The sequence below is a fragment of the Colobus angolensis genome, unplaced genomic scaffold (assembly GCF_000951035.1).
Source record: "Colobus angolensis palliatus isolate OR3802 unplaced genomic scaffold, Cang.pa_1.0 Scaffold164, whole genome shotgun sequence".
Classification (NCBI taxonomy): domain Eukaryota; kingdom Metazoa; phylum Chordata; class Mammalia; order Primates; family Cercopithecidae; genus Colobus; species Colobus angolensis.
This window is the reverse complement of record NW_012114755.1, coordinates 3324480-3351187: the sequence shown is the minus strand read 5'-3', so window position 1 is coordinate 3351187 and position 26708 is coordinate 3324480. Positions and strand designations below refer to the sequence as shown.

At 44.2% G+C, this 26708-nt stretch overlaps 1 protein-coding gene across 4 annotated transcripts in view; it reads right to left on the bottom strand.

Moving 5' to 3' along the window:
* NAV2 (neuron navigator 2) overlaps positions 1–26708 on the bottom strand; it is a 767943-nt gene that overhangs the window by 288402 nt on the left and 452833 nt on the right. For all 4 annotated transcript variants that reach the window (XM_011937488.1, XM_011937486.1, XM_011937487.1 and 1 more), the window contains exon 2: positions 166–283. In XM_011937488.1, the coding sequence (XP_011792878.1) occupies positions 166–283 (118 nt within the window). The remainder of the gene's footprint in view (positions 1–165; positions 284–26708) is intronic.

The following is a 26708-nucleotide window of genomic DNA, read 5'->3' as shown; positions in this document are numbered from 1 at the left end:
GCTGGTACTCACACAACCTGAGTCAAAACACGAATCAAATAAATTGTCAAGATGTGAGACAGAAAGCTGCCTTCTGAGAGATTTCAGTGTGCTGTTCCCCTCACCCCAGCCTTTTGGGATGGCTCCACTGTAACTCATTACCCACAAGGTAAAATCTGCTCTTACCCACAACCTGGATAATCTGGGCCAGGAGGACGCCATCTGTCACATCTTGCTGGAGATCCTTGATGAGACGCTTGTGGCCAGATTTGGCTAGATAATGATTGGCCCAGTCTGTGTAGATCTGCAAGAAAAGCAAATAGGCAACTTTAGGAAGCCAGTCGGATCCCCTCTCAGAATCTGAGACAGCTGCTCGGGCCGGCACAGTGGCCACTGTCCCATTGGCGAGCTTTCAGGGCCAGCCAGCACCATTAAAATTCAGTGCATTGTGCTGATCACGCATTCAGCTAACCATAGCTGGGCCTTAGCCTATTGAGAGAACTGCCGTCAAGATTCAGGGAAAGACTAAAGAAAGCTTCAAAACATGCAGAGGCCTGAATGAGACAGGGGACACAGAACTAAACAGTCTGCTCCAGACGGCTTTGAGAGGCTGCAGCTTTGAGAGGCTGCGACTCTAGATGCAAGCAAAATCTCCCCCACCCCTTCTCATCTTTTTCTCTTTATTGAGAAAACGTATGGGGAGGTTACCACCCAACAGGCATCTCTTAATGGGCCATTTCAGGGTAAGGAGGGCTATTGAGCTATTCTGAGTTCTCAGGAGCCTGGGTCCCTTGAAAAGAAGCCAAGTATGAAAACAGAGCCCCTTCAATTACTCTTGTGTGAGTGAAGTTATTTATGGCCTCACAATAATCTCAAATTTAATCGGTTTAATTTAAAAGCCAGGCATCATTTTCACTGTTGGGATTCTGTGAACAAAACCCAGCAAATTCCAACATATTTAAACACAACAATGTTGTGTGCAGCATTTAGAAGGCAAAGACTGGCTGACCCATGGAATCAGGAGAGCAGACCCCCTTGGGGAACACATCTGACCTGCTCTTCCTGGTCACAGAATGGTCAGGACAGAAGAATATTTTCTTTCCAAACAGGCCAACAAGCACAAGAAAACTCTTGCCTGAAAATTTTCTCCCCAACAATCAAAGCCAAAAACAAACAAAACAAAAAACCTTCTCACTGATTTTGAGCGCCAAGTTCCATGCATGGATTTGTGAGTTTGCAGAAGAGTGTATATGTGAACATATAGGCCTTAGGGTATCAGCACCTCTTTTTTTTCAGAGGGATAGGAACAAATGACTGGTCAAAAAGAGAATGTCCTGCCTCAACTGGTTAGTAGCAACAGGCTCAAGTACTAATCCCATGATGTCTCCACCAAAATGAAGGTGATCATTCTACCTCAAGCAGTAGGCCTGCTCCAAGGATCCATGTGACTCCCAGAGCAGCATATGGTCTTATGTTCACCCTCCATCCTGTTCTTCCAAATGCCTTTCCCAGTGTAATCTCACACAATGGTCATGGCCCCCTCCCCCAATGGGAACAGGAGCCGGGGTCAGGTTCGCCAAGCAGAGACTTTCTAAGGAGGCAGCATATCTGGCTACTCCACCTGGAGACCATGAGGGCCTCATAACAGGAAGGGATGAGGTGGAGCTGCATCATCTGGTTCATGAAGAGATGAGAGCTGTAGCACCTGTCCACCACCCACCCACCTAGACGCTCTGTCTTCCACTGCAGAGGCCACCCACGGTGTGCTTCTATTTCACAACACAGTCCAAGGATCCAATTCTTAAATCCATGCTAGTCTCCTTCCCTGTGACTCTCCAGTTGTCAGAGACCAACAATCCAGTAAAGCAAGAGTATTTTCAATTTTATAAGCACAAAGTAAGCTCAGGAAGTAGACCATCACCTTTGTAATGACAATGGCCAACTTGAAATTTAAAATTTAAAAGATCATTAAAGAAAATTATTAAGAGGGAGAGAGGAAGGAAAATAAACATTAAAAGGAAAAGAGGCAGACATGGGTTCAGGTCCCAGTTCTGTAGGCTCCACAACAGTAGGGATTTGGGTCTGTTTTGTTTAATGACGTATGCCAAGTATCTACAAGAGCACATTTGAAAGAGTGCCTTATGCAGAGAAGGAGCTTAATAAATCCACCTAACATACAGTGCCTACTACATGCCAGGCACTGACATAAACATTTTACACACGTGAACTCATTCAATCCTCATTCTATGTGGCAGAGGTTATTATTGTGTCCACTTTTCAGAATAGAAAACTGAACAGCAGAAAGGTAAATAACCTGTCCAAGGTCACAAGTGGCACAGCCAGAATTTGAGCCCAGGCTAACCTATTTTACAATCCTTTTGACATTCTACAATGCCTCCCTGAATACAAATATGAATGTTAATTGAGTTATTCATCCCTTCCGTGGCATCCTCCTACTGACTCTAGGTTCATGCCTCTATTATGTTCTCAGTGAAAGAATTTATTTTATTTTATTTCTTCCCAAGACAGAGTCTCATTCTGTCGCCCAGGCTGGAGTGCAGTGGCGTGATCTCAGCTCACGGCAACCCCCGCCTCCCGGGTCCAAGCAATTTTCCTGCCTCCGCCTCCCAAGTAACTGGGATTACAGGTGCACGCCACCACGCCTGGCTAATTTTTGTATTTTTAGTAGCAATGGGGTTTCACCATGTTGGCCAGGCTGGTCTCTTAACTCCTGGCCTCGTGATCTGCTCATCTCAGCCTCCCAAAGTGCTAGGATTACAGGCGTGAGCCACCGTGCCCGGTCCCAGATTTTAAAAGTAATCAAAACCCAAACCTAGATATTTTCCTTGCTATCTGAATGCCTTTGGATAGGTGACTCTACTTTTCTGGGCTTCAGTTTACTCACCTGTAAAATGAGTACAATAAAGCCTGCTTCAGAAGGTTGATGTGAAGACTCAGAGTGGCATTGTATGGAAGTGCCTGGCCTGACCCACACAGGGGCTCAGGAAGTGAAGGCAATTGGGGAGAAGGGCAATAAAGAGGTGTGGTCTGGAACTGACAGAGTTGCTTTAATCTTAGTTTCTATGTTACCAATTCCCTCTGAGCCCTCTGGCCTAAGTGTTGTCATTTGCAAGATAATAATACCTGCATCACTGGTATTATGAAGATGAAATGAGCTCATACATACAAAGGTCACAGAATCCGGCACATGCTAAGTGTTCAGTAAATAAAAGTTAATAATAAAAAATTTTAGCCGGGTGCGGTGGCTCACGCCTATAATCCCAGCACTTTGGGAGGCCGAGGCGGGCGGATCACAAGGTCAGGAGATCGAGACCACTGTGAAACCCCGTCTCTACTAAAAATACAAAAAATTAGCCGGGCGCGGTGGCAGGCGCCTGTAGTCCCAGCTACTCAGGAGGCTGAGGCAGGAGAATGGCGTGAACCCGTGAGGCGGAGCTTGGAGTGAGCTGAGATCCAGCCACTGCACTCCAGCCTGGGCAACAGAGCGAGACTCCATCTCAAAAAAAAAAAAAAAAAAAAAATTTTATTAACAGCTTCATGAAATGGGCCATAACAAAATCAGTCACAGCCTCCACCCTAAATCTCCAGGATACAAATGACTCAAGGATTTCTTCCCCTTCTCACAGCCAAATTTCAAGAGCCTGGAACATCCCCTACCCGGAATCACAAAGTATGGCAGAGTGTAAAAGAAAAACAAGTCAGAAACTGGCCAGGCTGGTATACAAAGCAAGGCTTCCTTCCCTAACTAGGGGATGCACCACACTGCTCTCTCAAACCCTGGAGGGATTTCCTCAGCCACGTGGGAGGCACCATGAAGTTTAAAGTTTAAAGCCACGTGCATCTAAAACATCAGCTGAGTGAGAAGTGAACATCAACAAGGGCACAGCTGAATGGGATGAGATGCCGGTGCCTCAGCTCATCCCTTCTTAGATGATTAAGGTTTTTTAAAGTAGATGTACTGTCTCTACAACTAGGCTTCTTTGTGAGTTTGCATAACCCAGCAAGAAGCCAAGGTTAAACTTATTTTAACAAGTATACCTACACACACACTGCGATTGCAGAGCCATGGTGAGGCCACACAAGTATCAGGTATGCTCACAAGAACCTCTACAGGACAGAGTGGTTGGAAACAGCTCTGCCAAAGTAAACCTCTCATTCTGAAACAAGAGCTCTTCTCTCAACTTTAATTTACCTACACACCAATGCCAAATGAACTTTCATAGGGCACAGTTCTAATCTAATTGTCTGTTCAAAACATCATCAATGGCTCCCCACTTCCCACTGAATTAAAGGGAAACTCTCCACTCTTGAGTCAAGGCAGACTTACCATCCGTCTGTTCTACCCCAGAATGTCCTCCAACCTTTGAAGGGGAGGCAGCGTGTGTGGAAGAATGGAGCCTTTGGTATCTGACCTAGTCAAGCGGGCCCTTGGCCCTGGGCAATGTTAGTTTCCACTAACCTTTCTGTTCTTCGGTTTTATCCTCCATAAAACAGGGATTACATCAAGCATATTAAAAGGTAGGGGCTGGCAAACTGCAACCCGGGCCAATTCTAGCTGACCACCTATGTATGTAAACAAATAAGTGGTCAACAATCTCGGGACAGGTATCAGGACACAGACTCATCCATTTGTGGTCTCTGGTTGCTTTCGTGCTACAAAGCCAAGCCAAGCAGTTGTGACCGAGAGACCTGTGGCCCACAAAACCTCAACTACTGACTTCCAGCTCTTCACAGAAAGTCTGCCAGTCTATAAGGACCAAATGAGATGATACACCTACACATACCACATGCTCAGCTGTAATAATACAATAACCCTTAGGAAAACCAGACACACCCCACACTTCCCTCTCTCTGAACTCAGCCTATCCCCTCTGCCCAGGTACCTCTGCTGCTTGAGGCCGTCTAGTCCAGCTCAATTCTAATGCTCATCCCCCATCAAGTCCCTCTTAATTGCCTCACCCAAACCTCAGCTGCCTGTGATATAGCAGATGTAGATAACGTGTATGCTGGTACCACCTTTCCACTCCCACTTGCCCATCTCTGCACTCCTGGTAGCGCCTCACAGGGGCTGGCCCACGGCAGGAGGCTAGTAAGTGGTTGCCAGGTAGAGCTGAACATGGAGAAAAAGGGCAAATCTTGGGAAACTGATTACACTTGAGACATACATAATGTGGGCTCTCAGCAAATCCTCCAACCAAAATCTCTTTATTGATTAAAAAGAGCAGGGAGCAGGGAAAATAAATCACTCCATAGCTCAGGCTCATTAATCAGAAACCATTTAACAAGGATCATTAATTATCTGGAGTTTCCCCTCCCTTCCCTCCCTGTCCCCAGCTCTCAACTTTTTGAAGTGAATCATAAGAAAACACTTAGATTTATTTTTTAAATCAGTGTTCATGGGCCATGCTAATCATAGACATAAATTCAACCCCATCTCCTCCACTTGCTGTTTCAGTAGCTCATGCAAGGAAAATCATTCTTCCAAGGGGTACCCTTGAAAAATAAACTTATAATTTCTTTAGTCATCAAAGATAGATTTCATCAGGTCCAGCAATTCAGCAAAAATGGAGCAATGTGTGTTTTGAGTAAAGGCTCAAGATTTTGAGTAAGGGCGTAAAGCATGCAGGCTTCCTGTCTAAGCCTCAGCTATCCAGAATTGTTTTCTCCAAAGCCTTCCATTCCCTAAAATGATGGAAAATTGAGGGCTGCTGCTGCTTTTTCCCCAGGAGCCCATTGATTCTTCATCTTGGTTTGCCCCCAGGTGGATAGCTGCGAAGTTTCAGTAGAAACTGGTAGGACAAAGAACCAGCAAAAAACAGTAGGAAATAACAAAACCACCATCCCCATCCCCAATTCCAATCCTAAATCATCAAGTCATTCCACGAGAAAGGCTCTAGGATCCTTTGACACTAGTACCCAAGAAGGAATCCAGCCATCCTCTTGCTCCAATCACTCTATCTCGCAGAGGTACCCCTCTGCCCATCCCTTCTAACCAGAAACTCAGTGCTCCAGAACTGCTGTGTGAGGGAGAGAAGCTGCTGTCAAAGACTTGACAAGATAAAAGGGGAAGGAAAGCTAAGACAGCTAAACAGTGAATTCATTTTGATTCACTTTATTACCCCTGACAGAATTTCAAGAAGTGCGTCATTTGTTTGCTTATAACTCCACATCATTCCACATCCAACAGGCTGAAATGCAAAAGGGAACATTTTGACAGCTCAATTCAAGGAAAGAACCCAGTCATTAGTTGTAATAACAAAAACTGATAATAATTGTACCATGTTAAACCAAAGGGGATAATAACACTGCTAAGTTTATACTGCAGTTAGCCCTCAAATGAAGCAGGATAGCACTAAAGAACCCAAGAAAAATTCTGCAAAACAACTGCACTGAAAGTGCTAGAATGGAGCCTTAGCAACCAAACTATAAATGCAGATGGATATGTCAGGCAGCCTGATGGATCCAGAGGCAGAGAGCATCAGTTCAGCAGCTCCAGAAGAAACAGAGCAAACTGTATTTCTTAGAAGGAAATGCCAATGTGGAGACTAATGATTAAAGAAAATCAGTCATTTAGCGTCTGAGGCATTTCCAGTGGATTAATTGTAAGGGGAATGCTACTGTTTGGCCCCAATTCAAGAAGCCTCACTCTAGACTTTGGTAATGTCATCAATATAATGCAATCTTTTTTATTTTTTATTTTTATTTTTATTTTTTGAGACAGAGTCTCACTCTGTCTCCCAGGCTGGAGTACAGGTGTGCAATCTTGGCTCACTGCAACCTCCATCTCTCGGGTTCAAGTGATTCTCCTGCCACAGCCTCCCAAGTAGCCGGGATTAAAGGCGAGCACCACCACGCCCAGCTAAATTTTGTATTTTTAATAGAGACGGGGTTTCACCACATTGGCCTGTCTGGTCTCAAACTCCTGGTCTCAAACGTGATCTGCCCACCTCGGCCTCCCAAAGTGCTGGGTTTACAGGCATGAGCCAACACACCTAGCCAACACAATGTCATTTCTAAGACTGAGCAGTATGTGGTTAAATGGTGTAGTTCTGAATGCTCTGGAGTATAAAAATGATTTTGCAACGATAGTAGCATGTTCATCCTGTCCTTGAACACCACAAAGAATGTCACTGTTTATTTAATTGTTCACAATTTTAAGAAAATCGAAATGCACCACTTGTTATCAAGAGCAAAGCTGGTGACACATTCATTCTTGCATCTGCAGCATCTAGCAAGGAGTATGATACCCACCCCACAGGTATCAGCCACACATCCACATAACCTTTTAGCTGCATGGAGTGAGGAAACCGAAATTAGCTGGTGGCTTTTTCCCACTTCCGTCTCTCTATAACGGTTTAGTGTATCCTTTTAACGTAGTTCCCACCTTGGGATTAAAAAACACTGCCTTACAATACTCAAATAGGTGAAATGGTATCCCCAGCCCTACACACTGAAGAAACAGGTAGAGCACAGAGAAGCAAATCTTTTGCTCAAGGCTGCACAGCACAACAGGGGTTTCTGCTCCCCGGTTTCTCAGAGAAGTCCGGTTCTGCCCAATGTCCCCACAGTGTCCCACATGCCCAACCTCTAGGGCAATGACCATCCTTCTATCCCCATCCTTGCCATCTTCTGATGTATTATTTGGGACATTTGTGGGCTTTCCGCAACCACAAAATCATAAAGGCAAGTGTTTACAGTCTCAGGTGTGGGTGTGGATCGGGGTTGAACTCTGGCTTTGCCTTACAAGCTAGATGACCCTTGGGGAGTCATGTCTCCTCTGAACGTCAGTGTCCTTCTGAACTGGTGCAGTGGTGATATACAGTTGCTTCACAGATTAAATGAGATCATATAAGTGGTTAACTCAGTGTCTGGCACATAGTATGTAGCAAATAAACAACGATTATTAATATTCAAATGAATAACACTAAGTTTTGGAGGAATAAGTCATTCTAGATTGCTGAAGGTTCACACTTCTGAGAGCCACACATTTTAAACTATTCTGCTGGGATTTTTTTCCAAACAGATTATAATGATCTCTGATTTTTAATTAACACAATTGCGCTTTTTCTTTTGTCTTTTTAAAAATACTTTTTTGGGGAGGGGGGGATTGCATTGGGAGTTATACCTGATATAAATGACGAATTGATGGGTGCTGATGAGTTGATGGGTGCAGCACACCAACATGGCACAAGTATACATATGTAACAAACCTGCACGTTATGCACATGTACCCTAGAACTTAAAGTATAATAAAAAAAAAAGAAAAAAATAAAAGAAAAAATAAAAATAAAAATAAAAATACTTTTCAGTGCTGGGATACGTGTGCAGACGTGCAGGTTTGTTACCTAGGTATGCATGTGCCATGGTGGTTTGCTGCACCCATCAACCCATCATCTACATTAGGTATTTCTAATGTTATCCTTCCCCTAGCCCCCCAGCCCCCAACAGGCCCCAGCCCCAGGGACATCACTATGAATGTTAGTGTTTTGATGTTTACATGGATATGTCCTTAGGACCTACTGAGTTGCTGGACCTTCCTTAAGAGACCCCAGAGTCTTTAGAAACTGTATAAGCTGCACACAGTGGCTCACACCTGTAATCCCAGCACTTTAGGAGGCTGAAGCAGTCAGACTGCTTGAGCCCAGGAGTTCAAGACCAACGTAGGCAACATGGTGAAACCCTGTCTCTACCTGGCTCACGCCTGTAATTCCAACACTTTGGGAGGCCAAGGTGGGCAGATCACCTGAGGTCAGGAGGTTGAGACCAGCCCGGCCAACGTGGTGAAACCCCTTCTCTACTAAAAACACAAAAATTAGCCAGGCATGGTGGTAGGCACCTGTAGTCCCAGTTACTTGGGAGGCCGAGGCAAGAGAATCACTTGAACCTGGGAGGCAGTGTTTGCAGTGAGCCAAGATCACCCCACTACACCCCAGCCTGGGTGACAAGAGTGAAACTCCATCTCAAAATAAAATAAATTAGCCAAGTGTGCAGCATGTGCCTGTGGTTCCATCTACTCAGGAGGCTGAGGCAGGAGGATCACTTCAGCCCAGGAGGTTAAGACTACAGTGAGCCGTGATCGCCGCTGCACTCAACTTGAGTAACAGAGTGAGACCCTGTCTCAAACAAACAAAACTCTGTATAAAGTAAGAGCACATACTGTTTAAGCAAGAGCCACACTGGAACTTTTCCCTCAAGGAAAACACATAAGCAGAAGGATTTTGTGACAACCCTTTGAGCTGCTCCTAGGTAGAGCAGGGAAGGCTCTTTGGTTCTCAGCTGATCTTGAGCCAGGTAAGACTCCTAGAAAGCTGGGTTCCAGGAGCACTGAGATGTGAATGGGTTTTCTATTCCCCATCTGAGCATATGAGGAATTGTACCGCCAGCACTTGCTCTTGACATATGCTTTGTAATATGGTTAACATGAACATTTATACCAAGGGGTATAAATCCCTGTCTGGACCCAGAAGAAGGCAGCAGCAGGAGGGGAAGAGCCATCTGCCAGTTTCTTCACTTTTTATCTGCAGTAACCTACTTGTCTCCACAACCACCAAACAAACATAAACCTTAATACCTGCCCATGTGGAAGCCTTTGTTTCAAAGGGATAGTCACACTGAGCAAGTGACCAGTGAGAGTGGCACAGCTTCTCATTAATTAGGATTTTCATCTTTTGCCACATCCCGGGACTATCCCTACTCCTAACTTTGCCTCTGAATATCAAGTTAAGTAGCTTAGAGCTGCATGTGTGCCTTGGTGCATGAAGTAAACATTGCCTGAGCACCTACCTGTGCAGGGGGCAATGCTTGCTCCAGTCTTATGTAGGATAATAACTACCATCTGCCAAATGTCTATGGTGAAACAATTAAGAGAACACTTCTTAGAGTCAGATAATTTAGTTCCAAACATGCTCCAACCATTTCCTGATAGAGTAATTCTGGGCAAGTTACTAAAACTATCTGAGACTCAGTTTTCTCATCTGTAAAATGGATCACCCATTCTGGTTACTGTGAGATTGAAATGAGATAATCTATCAATGCCTGGCACATGGCAAGGGCTCACCAGGTTAGCTGTGATTATAATTACCATGAAGATGATGCCATGCCATGTGAACACTTTACCAACAATGGATTCCTTCAGTTTCCAACCCACCTGTGAGGGAGATATTATTTTCCCCATCTTACAGATGAGGAAACTGAGGCTCAAAGAGGTAAAGTGACTTTCCCAATGTTACGTGACAAGTACTCAGGGTTTGAAAGCAATAACTGGCTCCTAATGATGCTACACTGTTACTGAGGGGCCCACACAGAAACCACTAGCCACAGAAGGTCAAGTGCTACAGCAGCGTGGAAAAAGCAGACAGAGGGAAAGGCATATTGCATAATAACCATCACAGTGTTCCCCTTGTCCCTGGGAACAGGGCTGGCCACTTGTCACTCAGGACTAACAGACCCAAGAGGGGAGCTGACACTTTCCCATGTCACCAAAGCACAAAGCAAACATAGTTTCACAACAATTTCACTGTAGCAAAAACAAAAATGCCAATATAACATGAGTTACCATTGCAGGACTGTATCCAAATAGGGAAACACTCAGGGGCAAAGTTCCCCAGTTCTTCCAGTCTGTGGTGTGCAAGGCTGGTCTGGGACACCATGCAGCAGCAGACACTGGGTCATGCCTGGGAATGGCACCACAGCCACACAATGGTGGCACTGTCTGTTGGGAATATGAACAAGCCACAGGTGGGTGTGCACAGCACATCCAGAGGTTTTGAAACTATGCCTTAAAAGAAAAAATAAACCAGGCTGGTGAACGTGCTGGGAGGAACAGGTGATATTTTAAGGAAGAGGGTATAGGTGCCTGTTTCATCCACACCTCAGGATAACCCACATTCAGTACCCATGGTCTTCCTCTCTTGAACTGTTTCCTGGACAGGCAATGCCCCGTACCACACTTCACATGATAGAAAGTACTTTCCTATTCATTTCCTCATTTGATCACTACCCACTATGTACTAGGAAGTCTGTGCTTCTGTCTACTGTGTGCCAGGTGTTTCGTACCTGTAATCTCATCTGCATTCTTTCACTCACTGGAGTAACAGCTCCAATAGGCCAGGACGAAACATTCAGAGCAGTCCTTGTCACATAGTAGGTGTTCACTAAACAGCTGTTGAATGGATGATCAGCCCCATTTTACACACTGGAAAACAGGCTCTAGGAGGTTAAGGTGCACGGGATCACACAGCTAATAAAAGGTGAAGCTCCATCTGACTCAAGCTGACCAGCCTCACAGCTACCACCTCTCACCATGGCAAAATATGTCTCCAGGTCTCCCTAGAAACTCCCTGGAAAATCAAATAACTCCAAGTGAGGCTGAAAACTGGAATTCTTACTGGTCACTTCAGAACAAGATTGAGTTCCTTTCTACAGCATTTCCCCCTACCCTCTCCAACCTTAGAACCTAGATCTGAACAACTTTTAACCACAATGTCTACTAGCTGCCAGAAAGCCAAATGTCAGAGCCCCACTAGGAATTTTTCAAGTGTTTTTTTTTCGTTCATTAGTTACTGACTAATTAGATGCATTCTCCTTCCAAGTGCTTCCTCTGGTATGATGGGAATCAGGCCCTTGCAGAAAGGCTTGGGAGCAGCTGCAAGCACACTTATTGACAGCAGACATCAATCAGTGCCACTGCCTGGCAGGGCAGACACACCTAAGGGGGTAGCGAGAACCCAGGCAACTGTAAAGCCTCTCTCTGGTCACAAACTGACCTTTTAAGTCTAGCCTCCATCTAGCTGTTCAAACCTCCACAGCTCCCCTCACCTGCAGACTGTAGATAAATGAACTGTCAGCTGCCCTCATCCAGCCAAACACCTCAGCTCCACCTTCTAGGCACAGGCTCCCTACCACTTCCGGCCTTCCCATGCCCAGCCAAGACCTTGGAGTCCTGGGTGACGTCCGACAGGTTGCTTAACGTCTCAGGATTGTTGAGGGGATAGAATGAGAGATTATATCTGCAGAACTCTGCACATGTTTGGACACAGACTATGCCGAGGTTTTGTGGCTTTGGGCAATCTACCACTTTCTGAGCCTCAGTTTTCACATTTGTAAAATGGGATAATACTCTATTGTTGTAAAGACGGCTGTGTCTATTGTGAGGACCCAAGGTTTGTAAAGTGCTTAGCACGTAGGTGGTGCCTTTACTGTTAGTTTCCTTCTGTTATTTCTGTCATCTCCGTGTCCCTAAAAAATGCCTTCAAGTGCATCAGCTGGTGGCATCCCTCACACGATAGTTCCATGCTACTCTAATCCTCAGCCCCTGTGGGCAGATTCTCAGGTCCCACGTGCCTCCCTTGCCCCCTCCACTTAGCAGAACGCCCCCTTCTCCTAGAAGCCAATCCTGCCTGCCAGGCTTCTGTGTGAACTGGGAGTTCAGAGAAGGCAATTAAAACAATCCTGTGGGACCAGCTCCGCGGCCTCTGTGCCTTTTCACACGCTGCCCTCTCTGCCTAGGGTGCCCTTCCCCCACCACCTAAGAAATGCCCACTTGAAACCTGAAAAGCAAAGTAAATGTCAGTCCCCGTAAAGCCATTCCCAACCTGCTTTCCTACACCTAACAGAATTACTCATTTCTTCTTCTCACCTCCGAAAGCAGTTTGCATCAGCCTTTATCCTGGCTGTTTTAACTACTCACATCTCTCTCAATCAGGAGCTTCTATAGAGTAGAGAACAAGTTTTATATATATATATATTTAAAACACAAGCACAACACCTGACTCACTACAGGAGCATGATAAACAAGCACTCATTGATTTACTGGTGGGTTGGTAGATGGATGAATGGAAGAAAGGAAAAATGGATGGAGGAAGGGAGGGAGGAAGATCTGTGAATGTTCAGATGGATGGAAGTGTGGACGAGTGGGTGGAAAAAAGAGATGAATGATTAAATGGTGGGGGATGCCTGAATAGACAAACGGACGAATGGGTGGGACAGACGAATGAGTATGTTCCCCTTCACTGCCTAGATTATAAAGTCCATGAAACCAACATATTTCACGTAGCTTTTAGGCCAGTCATAGCAAAAGGCCCACAGCAAGCACTGGTAAGTAACACTGCCATGAGACAATTTCAGTAGCTTGGTAGTAGGACCCACCCGACTATGGATACTAAAGTGCTATTTTCAAAGGTATAAACACATATACAGTGGTATGCCAGGGCAGGCATGGACTGGTTCAAGAGAGTTGGTTGTAACATCTTCAGTAAATTTTGGAGCTGATTGTTAACTACAGCCATTATTTTAATAATTAAATTATATAAACTTAAAATTATATTTTTGAGGTGACAGTAAATATTTAAAATGTATCACTTTCTAATTATTTTACTGTGTTGTACTATTGTTTATAGTCATGAGATTATTTACACCTATTATATCTGTATGAGGGAAATACTGTATAATAATGCACTACTGTACATCTCTTCCCGGCTCAGAGTTGCTAAATCAAAATCAGTCTTGGTAGAAAGATTTACACCATGGTAACTGGCAAGTACTACCTATCAGGCTTTTTTCCTTGGAGGGCCAACTGTTAAACATCACTGAGTATACACAGATGAGATGGAGAAAAAAACATCACTAAATATACACAGGCGGGACAGGAAAAAAACATATGAGTTATTATTTTCCCTCCTTACCCATCACCCTCCCCCAAACTGGAAATCTCTTTGTTTTGTAGAATGATGGGTACGAGTATGCAAATTTAGGGGACAGTAGACTATGCTAAAATGCTTTGCATGAAAAAAAGGGAATTTAAGGAGAGAGGTAAGATCTGGAGCTGGGAAGCCTGTGGGGCGCAGAGAGGCTATCTGGGTGGGCAAGAAGGCTTGGAGATGAGATCCAGAGGCCTTTAATGAGACTGAATATGATCTGAACTCTCCCCTTGGAGATCTCCAATGCGATCTGTGTTCTTACTGGTGCTTTCTAGGGCAAGTGGAATCCTTCTCAGAAAGGACAAGAGGTGCCAAGTTCTGCTTCCTAGTAGGTGAAGGGACAGGAGCCAAGTGAGGTGGAGCCAAGATTCAGTTACTCCCCATTAAGAGAGTGACCCGGGTTTATTCACCGGGCCAAGTGGGTAGAGCGTGAGCTCAAGGTTTCCCTTTGCAGCACCTCTCAGTGTGCTTGTTACAGAGCACCTGTTCAAGGACTGCTGACTCACAGGCCCTCTTGGCCACCCCATCCCTCCTTTCACATGAGTGTCTTTGGTTTTGGCACTGGTCTCCCCATCCTCAATTTGCCCAGTCCTTCCCTCCCCCAACTCGGACCTCATCACCCGCTGAGGTGTCCCAAAAGCCCCGCTCCAGGTGTTCCCCCATTTCCAGACACTGGACCTAACTAATTAGCTCTGCTCAAAACTCACCTGACCCATATTCCATTCCATCAGGGCTTGCTAGGTCCCAGGCACGCAGCTCTGGCAGAGAAAGGTGAGTCACAGTTCCCAAAAAGCATTTACATTTCCAATGGGATCCTCAATGCTTTAACCCCAGGAGATTGATGTGAGTCTATGTAATCACTCTGGAAAGCCCGGGAGAGATTTTTTTTTTTTAATGGTAAAGGATTTTTGTTTGGTTGTTTTGTTTTTGTTTTCTTAGGGCCATTCAGACCACTGCAGGTGAGTGGCTATATAAGGGGTACATTGCTTATTAAAATTCCCAACACCCAAGGCAAACTGTGTGCACTCATGGTGATTATTTGAGATTGTTTCTTATCCAAGAAACCTGAGCAGTGAGGTGGTAGGGAATTTAAGGATTTCCCCTAGGAGAAGAGGGGTCAGGTTTCCTGAAAGATTACACAGCAGACTGATTTATCTGGGAGAAGTAGATCCCGAGAGGGCCCCAGGTGGAGTCCCTTTTTCTGCATAAGGAGCTGTGACCGAAGGCACAGAGGGGAAAAAAAAAGGTGGTAGGAGCCTCCTCTGGTTTCACCTGGAGAAAGAGGGAGGTGGAAGGGCCTGAAAATTATATTTTGTGTATAAATATTATATGTATGTTTACATACTTTTACATAATGTTGCCAACCATAAACAATGGACCATAAAGCACTGACCTTGGAATGATCAATTGTAAAATGTTTAAACCCTGGAAGCATTTGCTTAGGAGAGCAGATATTCTGTGCTGATGTTACTCTATGAACCATAAACTTCCCTGAATTTTCTGCTAATGTATCCAAGTCCAGGCAAGTCACTTAAACTCTTCAAACTCTGTTTCTTCATCTGTGGAGATTGTAATCGCATCTACTGCACCAAATTAGATGAAGAATTGAATGAGGAAAAAAATGTGAAGCACCTATGAGCACACTTGCAGAAGTACTCAGGGAGGGGTAAGGGACAGAGGGATGAAGGGGTGAAGGAAAGTACAGACGGACTCGAGAAGATCTAACGTTCTCATAAATGGCCACGGCCCTCCAGCCCTTTGGGCAGAGAGGCACAGAACCTGGCAAAGACTGTTGTGTCATTTGTGGGAAAGTTGTGTAGCAAAGGCTTTAAAAAACTCTGGAAGGCAGGCAATTCCCAGCAGTGGCTGGCGCTGCCCGGCCCCAGGAACGTGCTTGCCTGCTCCTTCCCCATTTAGGAGCCTCATTCCTTTCTCAGCAACTCCATGGCCAAGAGACTTGGCCACAGTGGAAATGACCGTTGTGCCCCGGGCCCTTCTCCAGCCCAGATGTCAGAGCTCTCAGGCCTGGAGGCATCTCTGATTTTTTGTGTTTATTATTTTTATTATACTAGGTGTTTACTAGGAAGACTACCAAACACCAAGCTGGCACCTAGGAAAGAAGGGGTGTCTCCCCTGCCCAGGGGAAAACCTGGCCCAGAGCACAAAAGAACAATTTGCACAAAGATATTATTTATTCTCCAAAGTCCTGGAAGAAGGCCCCGATTGATTCATCTCAAGAAGAATAATAAAGTCCTAACAACAGTGCTGTCTCTGCCTCCCATCTGCAGTGCTTACGGTTTATAAAGCTCTTTCATAAACACAATCCAATCTGAGCCTCACCACAATCCTGGGAAACATGGGCGGCGGCAGCTTGCATTCTCCCCATAGAATGGATGAAGCCAGTGAGATACCAGCAGGACAAGGTTAGCATCCGTATGACAGACTAGGTATTCCAACTCAGTCCAGTCGTCTTTATGCCACAAGGCAGTTACAAAAATCAGACCAGGTCACTCAGATGACCACGATGAAAAGGAAGTTCTAGGATGGAACTGGAAGGAGCCTTGTGTTCCTATGAAGATGGGAATTTGAATTCTGTGTCTATCCAGCCAGGTCCAGCAGGGGATGGGAAATTCCCATGCAGGCATATAAGATGTGTTCATCCCACTTCAGAACCACATACCATAGCTGCCTCCTACTGAAATGTCTATTTTTAACATTCTACCTCAAAAGAAATCTCTTCCACAGGGCAGTGAGCCTAGATCCCAGGAGTTAAAAATAATAATGATAACCCAGGGACATCCCCATTAATTGTGCTTCGCCTGGGTAGTGTTAGACATCTAGAGCAAACGACACACATGTCCAATATCCCAGCAGCCTTCCACCTTTAATGAGCCACACACCCAGAGGATGAAGGAACAAGAGGATATCAAATAGAGGACTCAGTAAAGTGGCTCACATGGAAAATGACCTCAAAACTGTGTGAAAACATATCTTCATGCAGGGATTTTTTCCCTACACCTTTCACACCCACATCATTCATATCTTTGTACATAAAGGGCCACACAGAATATGTGCTCACCAAAGCAAATGCTTTGGGGGTTTAAACGTTTTTATAACAGATCACTCCAGGGTCAGCTGTATACAGTAATCATTAAGCAGATAAGAGAAGCACACTCTTTCCTAGAAAATAAGCCCCTGCCAAACCACCTAATAATGCTAATGTTGCCTAGGAAGTTGGGTTAGATATGTGGGGGAGAAGGATAAGTTTTAGGAGGGGAGGGTAAACCACAGCATTTTTGCAAGAAGAACAGGCTAAGAAGGTTCTCTCTCTGTCATAAAGCCATGGCCTCTGACCACATCAAAGTGACCATTCTGCCTGGGCACGGTGGCTCAAGTCGGGAGTCCCAGCTGCTCCAGAAGGCTGAGGCAGGAGGATTGCTTAAGCTCAGGAGTTCAAGACCAGCCTGGGCAACACAGTGAGATCTGCTCTCTAAAAACAAACAAAAAAGTGACCATTCTGATTGTAAAACCAGAGCGCCACACAGCTGCAGGCACCAGGACTGCCATTAGCCCCTGAGTTACAGTAACCGTCTGAAGGTTAAGGAGGCATAAAGGAATAAAAGTGCATCTTGCCTTTTTGCTCTGTGAATGCATGCTCCCAGATGGATTCTCGACAGCAAGTGGAAAGCCATGGGGCAGATGCCTTCCAGCTTGAAAGATCCCATTCAGGTCGCCCTGGCCAGGGGAGGGAGAGGGTAGTGGGCCCTTCCCAGGACATCCCTGGGTCTCACTGAACAGGAAATTGTTTCCAGTTTCCCCCAAGTAAGTCCCTCCTTCAATGAAGCCTTCTGGAATACTCCCTGACATCTCCTCCAACTCTTTTGCACCTGCTGAGGCCCACAATTAAGAAAACAACTGCAACCTGCCACACCTGTTGACATCCAGGGCCTTCCCAATTTCAGCTTCCTCAGCTTGGCCTTTGGTTTACGCAGTTGTATTTTCTCAGGCCACCAACAATGTCCAGACAGATCTTTCTCTACCTGCTCTAAAAATACACCAACCAGCCCTCACCCTGGGCGGACGTATGAAACAAAAAAGCAGCACAAAGGTGGCAGCTAGCTCTTCTAGCTTTCCACAGATGCAAGTCCTGCTTGGAGGGCTCGTGGTCTCTGCTCTGCATAGAAAATAAATGGAAACCATCTCTAAACACAAACCCAATTCAAATAAACTTCATCGTCTCTCCCCAGAGACTCTGCCAACATCCCTGGAGGTTGCTTACCACTTTATAATGGTCACAGGAATCCCGACTTTGACCCCGAGTGGGAACCCATAAGTTGATGCTTATAGGCATGGCTCAATCCACAGCAGCAGCACGGTCCTCAGCAGTCAACGTCCCGTGCCCTCTCTGGGGGTGTCTAGTTCAAAGCACTGTGGAAGCGTGTGAAGCCTCCAAGGTTAATTTTAGCTGAAGTCACGCACCCGCTGTGGTCAGATTTTCTTACACAGGCCACCTCCCGAACAGCGGCAGCTTATGTTACCCCAACCCACTGGGCGGCCCTCTGGCCCCCAGCCCTGACTCCAAACTGCTGCAATTCTTCCATCTCCATCTCCCCCATCAAATTCTCACCCTCCAAAATAATCCAACTCTTGGTGCTTACATTTTCATGACACACTCAGGGGAAATAAATCACCATTTCTTTGGCTGCTCCAGGCAAACAAACCTGGGGAATCGTTCCCCTCCTCGGCCCATGCTTGGCAAAAGCTGGGCATGAAGCTCTAGGCCAAGGGACTGTGCAAACTTCACTTGAACCAGGCAGTGGCTGCTGAGGCCACACAAGAGCAAAACCTTACATGCTTTCCAACTCCTCCAGTGGGGTTTTGACAATCATCCTCAGAGCTTTTAGTCGCATGGTGCCTCCATGTGCCTCATCTTTTGCTTGACTCTGTTGAAAAGAAAACACAGTGCCTGCCCTTACATTTCTCTAAAAGGCCAGTGCAGAAGAGGAATCTGCGTGTTTCACCAGAAGGTCTCACTCCTGCAAAGAAGAGTTTGAGCCTTCACTCAACTTCGTAGAGGTTATGAAAAGGCTACCGAGACACTGGCATGGGTGCTGGATTCCAGATTCCAACAGGGGAATGAGTATAGGCTTCAGGAGGAAGGTTATTAGAAGAAGTACATTTCAGGCCTCGCCTCCTGCCAAGCTCAGAGATAGGGGCCTGGCAACTTCATGATGCAATTTGTGCAAGAGTTGCTTGCTGGACTGAATTCTGATCTGCTCTTAAGATTGACTATTTTCATTGTGGACAGGACCATGGAAAGGCGATGGAAAAACTAAACAAATCCAGAGTGGCCTGCTATGATCGCAAACAAATCCCACAGCCTGTAACCTTGAAGACAAAACTCTGGTATGCAGTGTTTAAATTAGGCATTAAGACCACATCTAGAAACTGCTCCAAGTAGGATGAAATGCAATGTCTTTGCTCCACCTTAGGTCTACCTGTTATACTGCCAAGGCATCCTAGGTCTTTCCTTCATGTGACTCATTACACTTGCAATTATTTCATTCATTCAGGTATTTATTGATCATATACTCTGGTACTCTGATAATCTAAGAGGATTCAACAGTGTCTAAGGAAGTGCTCTCATGAGGTTTTATTCTACTGAGGATGAGGGGTAGGAGAGAGAGACAAAATGGCAATAAAAAATAAGCAAACTAATATTAGAGAATAATAAGTGCTATGAAGATGCATTAGAGAGTGAATGAACAGGAGTAGAAGGATAGTGTGGTAGGGAAATCAAGAATGGCCTCTCTAAGGAGGTAATATTTGATTAGAGACCCAACTGATAAGAAGAGAACAACCATGCAAAGGCTCAGGGAGTGGTTCTCCCAGACCAGCAGCATTAGCATGGCCTGGGAACTCATCATAAAAGCAGATTATCAGGCCCACTCCAGGCCTACTGAATCAGAAATTGCAGGGGTGGCAGCTTAGCAGTGCAATCTGTGCAAGAGTTGCTTGCTGGACTGAATTCTGGTCTGCTCTTGAGATCGCCTTTTTTCAATGTGGACAGGACCATGGAAAGGCAATGGAAAAACTAATCAGCAGACTGGGTTTGAACAAGCATTCTGGTGGTCCTCATGCACACCACAGTCTGGGAACCACTAAACCATAGGAAGACCATTCCAGGCGAAGGATTCTAAAGACAACGTGAATCTGTTTTGCTCACCACTGCAGTTCTCAGCCACTAGACCAGGGCATAGCGCATAGTAGGAATTGAATAAACATTTTTTTGACCGCTCACCAAGCTTAAGTCCCATTCCCCTAGAATCCAGATAAAAATCACAAAAAGTTAAAAATCACAAAAGGCTATATGCATAAAACTTTAGCAAAAGCAGGCAAAAAGGAAGAGGAGGCAGTCATTTACAATTCCAGGTGGCCAGTGGAAAGCTTTCTGTCATGCCAGAAACTGCCAGCCGCTAAGAGCAACTCTTCCCAATCTAATAAACCTTGGCACCACAAGGTTGGCAATTAGATTTCCTGTAAAAGGCTAAATGTGGTAACCTTCTGCTTCCTGATTCTGAAACTCAGTAAGAAAGGCATTAGTGTGTGGCAGCTGGGATAATCATTTAATTGATCTTTTCCACCCATAGAAGCCTCCCTTCCCTGCTCCAACCAACTAACTTGTAAATCAATGTCACCTTCATTGTGAGCATGAAAAGACAGGAAAAAACACCCCCCTTCCCAAACCAAATTGGAGTCAATTTCCTAATGGGGCCTGGGTGACACTCTAAATGGGTGCTGCCATTTCTCCCCCTCTGACCTCCTCCTGGGCCACCCACACAGCTCCATCCAGGCCAGTAGGAGAGCCCATGACATACAAAGCAGAAGACAAGAGGTTTTCTACCAGCAGGAACTCCACAACAGAAAGGGTGTGGATTCTGATGTCAGCCAGACCTGATTCAAGTCCCTGAACTGGACAATATTTAGAAAGCAACTAGACAGCCGTTTAGCATGTAGGAAGAGTTCGATAAATCATACACATTTTTCTCTTCCTCCTCAGTGTTGCTGTGTGTCATTCCACCCATTCATTCAACAAATATTTAATAAATACTTACAATGCACCCTTTCTGAGGACAGAATGATGAGCAAAACTGACACAGAGCCTATTGTCTTGAGGGAGTTGACAGATATTAATCAAATAAGGATGCCAAATAAAGATATAAAAAGACGGCAAAGGGCAACTGTGACAAATGGAACAAAGGAGAAATAGATGGCATCATGAGAGCCTATATTGGGAGAGTTCGATCTGTGTAAAGCTTATTAAAATACAGATGCCAAAACCCCAGGTGGGCAGCTACCTCAACCTCAGGCCATAAGGCCCAGGCCCAGGTGTGTTTATTAACAAGCTTCACAGGATGTTCTCACTGTTGGAGTGAAAGCTTACAGATGAAAAAAGATGGAAGGCTCGGATGAACCACGTGGTAACGGATTAGAGTTGAAGACTCTATAGAAACTAAAAACCACTCTCAGTTTATAAACTAAACTATAGTATAGCTTATCAGTATAAATTACATACTGATCCATATATAGTATGTCAGTGTAAAGGAATCTAGATAGGATATTTGTAAATATGTGTACATATCCTTGTTCTTTCAGCTGAAAAGTTCTAAAAATAACAACAGCCCAGTAGCAACAAGCAGATCTAGCCCCTGATCTTGGTTTCTAATAGCATTCTCCAATCAAAAGAACCAGGGATCCTTGTAGAAGTGATTCCTGGACTGAGGCAGGAAGTATTTAAAATAAGCCTGGAGCATAGCATAGTGCCAAAATGTAGGCATGTATCCCCACTCCAAAACACAATGATGGAGTATGTCAAAGTGACACAGGAGCCAACTGAAAGAGCTCCCAGTGAACGGCCAAAGCTGACCAAGCTCAAAATAATGTGAGCAACAAAATCAAGTAGTACTGGATTATAACTCAAAGTGTGAAAGAAATATCCATGGGTTGATACTGCTATAAAGAAATGACTGACTAAATAAATAGAATAGAAAAATCTTCCATGTAAATAGAATTTCAAATAAAGTATGTAGATGTTCTGCTCTCAAGGTTAAGTGTGGGCTGCACACAGAGTAAAACATGGAAAAGAGGGAAAGAGTAACTTTACAGTGAAGGTACCAGACAAACACTATCTCAGCCAGGTGATCGAGGTTAACATAAACATTAGCAAGTCATGTTGATAGCATGACCCTGATATGATGGGATGAAAAATGTCACTTTACCTCTGTGGTCTTTCTCTCCAAAACCTACAACTTCAGTCTAATTAGGGGAAATGCATCAGACAAATCCCAATTGGGGGGCAATAGTGAGGAGGTCCATTCTACAAAAATACCTAACTATAACTTCTCAAAACCATTAGGAGCATCAAAAACAAGGCAAATCTGAGAAGCTGTCAAGCCCAGAGAAGCCTAAGGACGCATGTCAGCTAAATCAAATGTAGTATCCTGGATGGGATCCTGAAACAGATAAAGGTCATTAGGTAAAAACTAAGGAAATCAGAATAGAGTATGGACTTTAGTTGATAATATTTCAATGTGGGTTCATGGGTTCACTAACTGTGGCAAATGTGTTATGTGAATATTAGTTGTTAATAATGGGTAGGGTATATGGCAACTTTCTGTACTATCAACTTTTCTGTAAAATTAAATCTAGTCTTAAAGTTCATTTTTTAAAAAAGAACAATTACGAAGCTCCATAGTTGACTACAGTGTGAAACCAGGTTTGAAAACCCAATGCTTAATCCTCCATGGATAACATGTGGATTTAGCCATTTCAAGAGCAGAATGCTAGCCTGATGTTTGAGATCAGAAAATTTCAGAAACTCTCATGTGTGTATAAACACACAAACAACATACATGGGTATGTGAATATAAAGTTTATACCCTAGTTATTATGTACAAGAAATTCTTCCTGCATGCATGAATTTCCTAGAATACTCATTAGTAACTGTTCAGGATAAAAGGACTTAACAAAAAAGAAGCCATTCAAAACTCCAGGTTTTGCTTTGATCCATTCAAAAGGGCCATGAAAGAACTATTTGTGCCCAAACAATAAGTATTGGGAATCTCCAGTTAACAACCCTGAGCTCTAACTCAAAAGCTCCCATTTGTTCTTAAATAAAGATTTTGCATTTGGTTCTTCCTCACCATTAAAAGAAGGACTCAAAAATGCTGGAGGTTCCCTCAAGTTTACTTGATGTGAGACACTGTAATTAATAATCAATAAACTAGAAAAAAATCGGATCCTAAGAACACCAGTAGCATAAAAATGTCTCCAAAATGAACTAAATATTCAATAACCCATGATGTGAAGATTTATTTCTAAGGGCAAAAAAAATCCCCCATATGATTGGTAACATAAGCCAGGTTTTACCAGCAATAGGTGGCAGCATTTCTATTCTCTGGGCCACATTCTACATAATTGTACTATTAATAGACAATAAAAAGACAATTGTTTTTTAAGGTCCTAGTGTAACTCTTGTTTTCCACTAGCGGATAAACTTGCTACAAATCTCTTTTGCCAGAGATAACAAACTCACATCTCTTCTTTTTTTAATAAATAAAAGAAAAAATAATAAAGTGACAAATTAATTTCTCCAAACTTAATAAAACTAATTTAATCATTTTGTGCAGGCCATCTGCTTCATGGATGCAAATCTAACTGCATTTTCTACTGCCTGATAACTTGCTTAATTCAGTTAGCTCTTGTGACCCCACTTTTGTGCTCAGTTCTCAATGAGACCTTTCCTTCGTGGCTTCTGACAGCTCCTAGTCAGGAGCTGACTGAGCCAGAGGAGTGTCCCCCATGGAGTGGTGATGCAACCCCTTTCCAGCTGGTGCCCCTCAGTGAATGAAGTTTTAAGGAGGGCAGCTAAGATGGCTGGAGTTTTAGTGGAACTGAGGCTGGACAATGGGTACCACTTAGCACTTCCTGTGTGCCACACACTAAGCCCTTTATATGTGTTTGCCACATTTAATCCTCACAATCTTAGAGTTAGTTTCTGTGACTAGTCCCATTTTTCAGAGAGGTTAAAACACTTGCTTAAGGACTCATAGCCAGGTCCCAATACCAAGCTCATCTCACCCGACAGCCACCTGCCACTAGGCAGGTAATTCAGCATGACAGAGTGGCCACTCCTAAGTTGGCTTAAGCTAAGACACCAACACCACAATTAGAGGTTACCAGAGTAAGCAAGCGCAGGACAAATATGCAAAATGCAGAATTTCAAGGAATATCAAAGAGCCAGTTTCACAACTTTTCCTGCTGTATCAGATGGAGGAGAGAAAAACAGATGAACGTGTAGAAAGATAATTTTTTGAGAGGAGGTTATCATTGGAGAACACTGCTATGAGCACATCCTTTGCTCACCCACTCAAACCTAGTGGGTGGGTAAGAACTTCAGTGGGGTCACTGGGGAGCCTGCAGTGGATATCCCTGCAGTTAGGGATGCTGTGGCCTGCCTGAGGCCTGACTCCTGCCCTGAGAATCTAGAGGGAGAGAGAAGAGCATGGCTGATGGTTCAGTGGTAGCACCAGGGGATGGTTCCAGGCTGGGATTGGCCTGCAGCCCCCACCACTGGGGCAAGGAATTCAAAAGTCTCATTGGAGAGAGTGTGCACAGAGGTGCATTTTGGGTTATAAGAAGCAACCCTAAATGTGCCCCCAAAAAGAAAGGCCCAGCTTTTAGCAGAGCAGGAAACCAGCTCAAGAAGGCAGCATCTAAATAAGCATCTTTGTCTTCTGTGTAGCTCCCTGGGGGTGGAGCAGGAAGGTGAGGGTGGAGGAGGCCAGCTGCTTTCACTCTCCTTCTTCAGGGTCCTGACCAGAATTCCAGTTTGGAGCTTTGGTTTGTATTGTGGAAGAGATATTCTAATTTGTCATATGAAACTATCTTTGCAAATTATCGTGACCATGGGACTTTCTATGAATGAACAGAAAGGCCATGGGTTGCTGACGCATTTACCCCCATGGCAGGGAAACTCCATGGGCTTTGTCCACAATCCATACATCACATTTGCCCCATATGCTGGTAACATGAGTAGTCTCAATTCTAGCTGTGCATCAGAGTCCATGGGGGAGCTTTTAAGAAACACAGATGCCTGGGTCCCATATTCGAAGCATGTGAGTCAGTAGGTTTGGATGACCGTTTTTCTTTTCCCTTCAAGGATCTCAAGAGGATTCTGATGCCCAGGCAGGGTTAGCTATCATACCACACTCTACATCTATGTAGAGATAATTATCTCTGAAAGAGGAAAGAGGGGCATTTCATTGACACCCAAGTTACTTCTTAATATTTAGAAAATCTGTATTATATGGTGAGTGGGACAGCGAGGCTTAAGTGCTCCCCCAAAAGGAGGGTCTCCAGCATTGCTTTTTCTAATTCATCAAAGCATCAGCATACAAAGCCTCTATGAGATTACCAAAAGAAATTCCCCATCCCCTCTTTAGAAATGAATCTCCACTTTAAAAATAAAACCACTGAGATTCAGAGACACGATCTGCCCAAGGTCTAGTAGTTAACAAGAAGCAAAGCTGACATTCGACCAAGGTTTTCTGCTTTCAAAGACCAGGTTATCAATCATAATACCTTCTTCTTTCTAAGAACCAACACTGATATGAGAGATCAAGAGGTTCTCTCCCTGGCCCCAGGCCTGATCATGTTCCAAATTTTAAGTTGAAGAAATGCAGGTACTTGAGATGAAAGGGATCTGATGACAACAGAAGTGACTGATGCAGGATAATTTCCTACACAGAACTGCAATGTCAAGGCCACTAAGAAATAGTTATCACTTACAATGTAATATCCCTTTGATGGAGAAACAGAAATCAGGAAAGGAATATTTTCCAATGAAACATACAGTGGAGAATTCAGCCATCTATAAAATACATTAGGTTATAAAGCCAGAAGGAATCTTGCCTGACATTTTAGGGCCTTGTTTATTTTCATATAAGAGTGTGGGAAAGAAACTCTATAAAGATGGAACATTGGTTACTACACTAAAGCAGATTCAGCATGAATGAGCTTTAAAAATTGCATGTTCAATCAACTACTTAACTCCAAGTGACTGAGCTATCAGGGGACAAAATAAATAAATAAAAACCTCTGTAGTGAAATTCCAGGTTCAGAAATCAGACACGCATGGTTTCATGGAAATTATCCAGGCTTTGATTCTAAGCAGAAGTCGGTTTGAGTTCTGGCTCTGTCACTTATGAACTGACCTGGTGACTCTGGGATAGCAGTTTAACCTTTTGACCCTCAGTGTTCTCTTCTGTGAAATGGAGATGTGAATGCTCTGGTTTAGAAGGACATTGCAGGGATGAGAAGTACATTTGGTAAAGTCCCAGCAGCCACAACACAAGCATTCCTCAAGATTATCTTTTGAAGAACCTAGATAAACATGGTTAGATATTTCAAATAAATGGAAAGAGACAGCCTGATAAGGAAAGGCAGCTCACAGCTCATGAAATTTTAATGTCAGTGACAGTTCAGGTTTGGCCCTAGTCAATAGGAACCATAAATAGCTGTCACCTAATGGCCATGTCCTCTTGAAAATAGGTTATTCGTCTGAGTCCATCTCCCAGAGGACAGCTGCAAATACCATCAATACTGGCACTAAGCAACAGCCTTATTTATAGCCAAGGGACAGATTCCAAAGATAGAAGAAGCCATGGACACTGAACCCCTATCTCCAAATTCTCATTCCTAGAGGACTGAGAGGTGAGGCTGGAGAGTAGGTCTTAGAGGAATGCCTGTGACAATGGAGAAACTGTTAATAAAAGTGACAAAAACTAAAATTAAGAAGAGGTCTGAAAAAATAAGCCATGAGAGAAGAAAATGTAAGTGGTGCTACATATGCCTGGCTTTGCTGAATCAGCTATCACTCATCATTGAGACTGCCTCATCTCTCAGCTCACACTTAATCTTTAAAAATTGGAAGACCTGTCAGAATCTGTC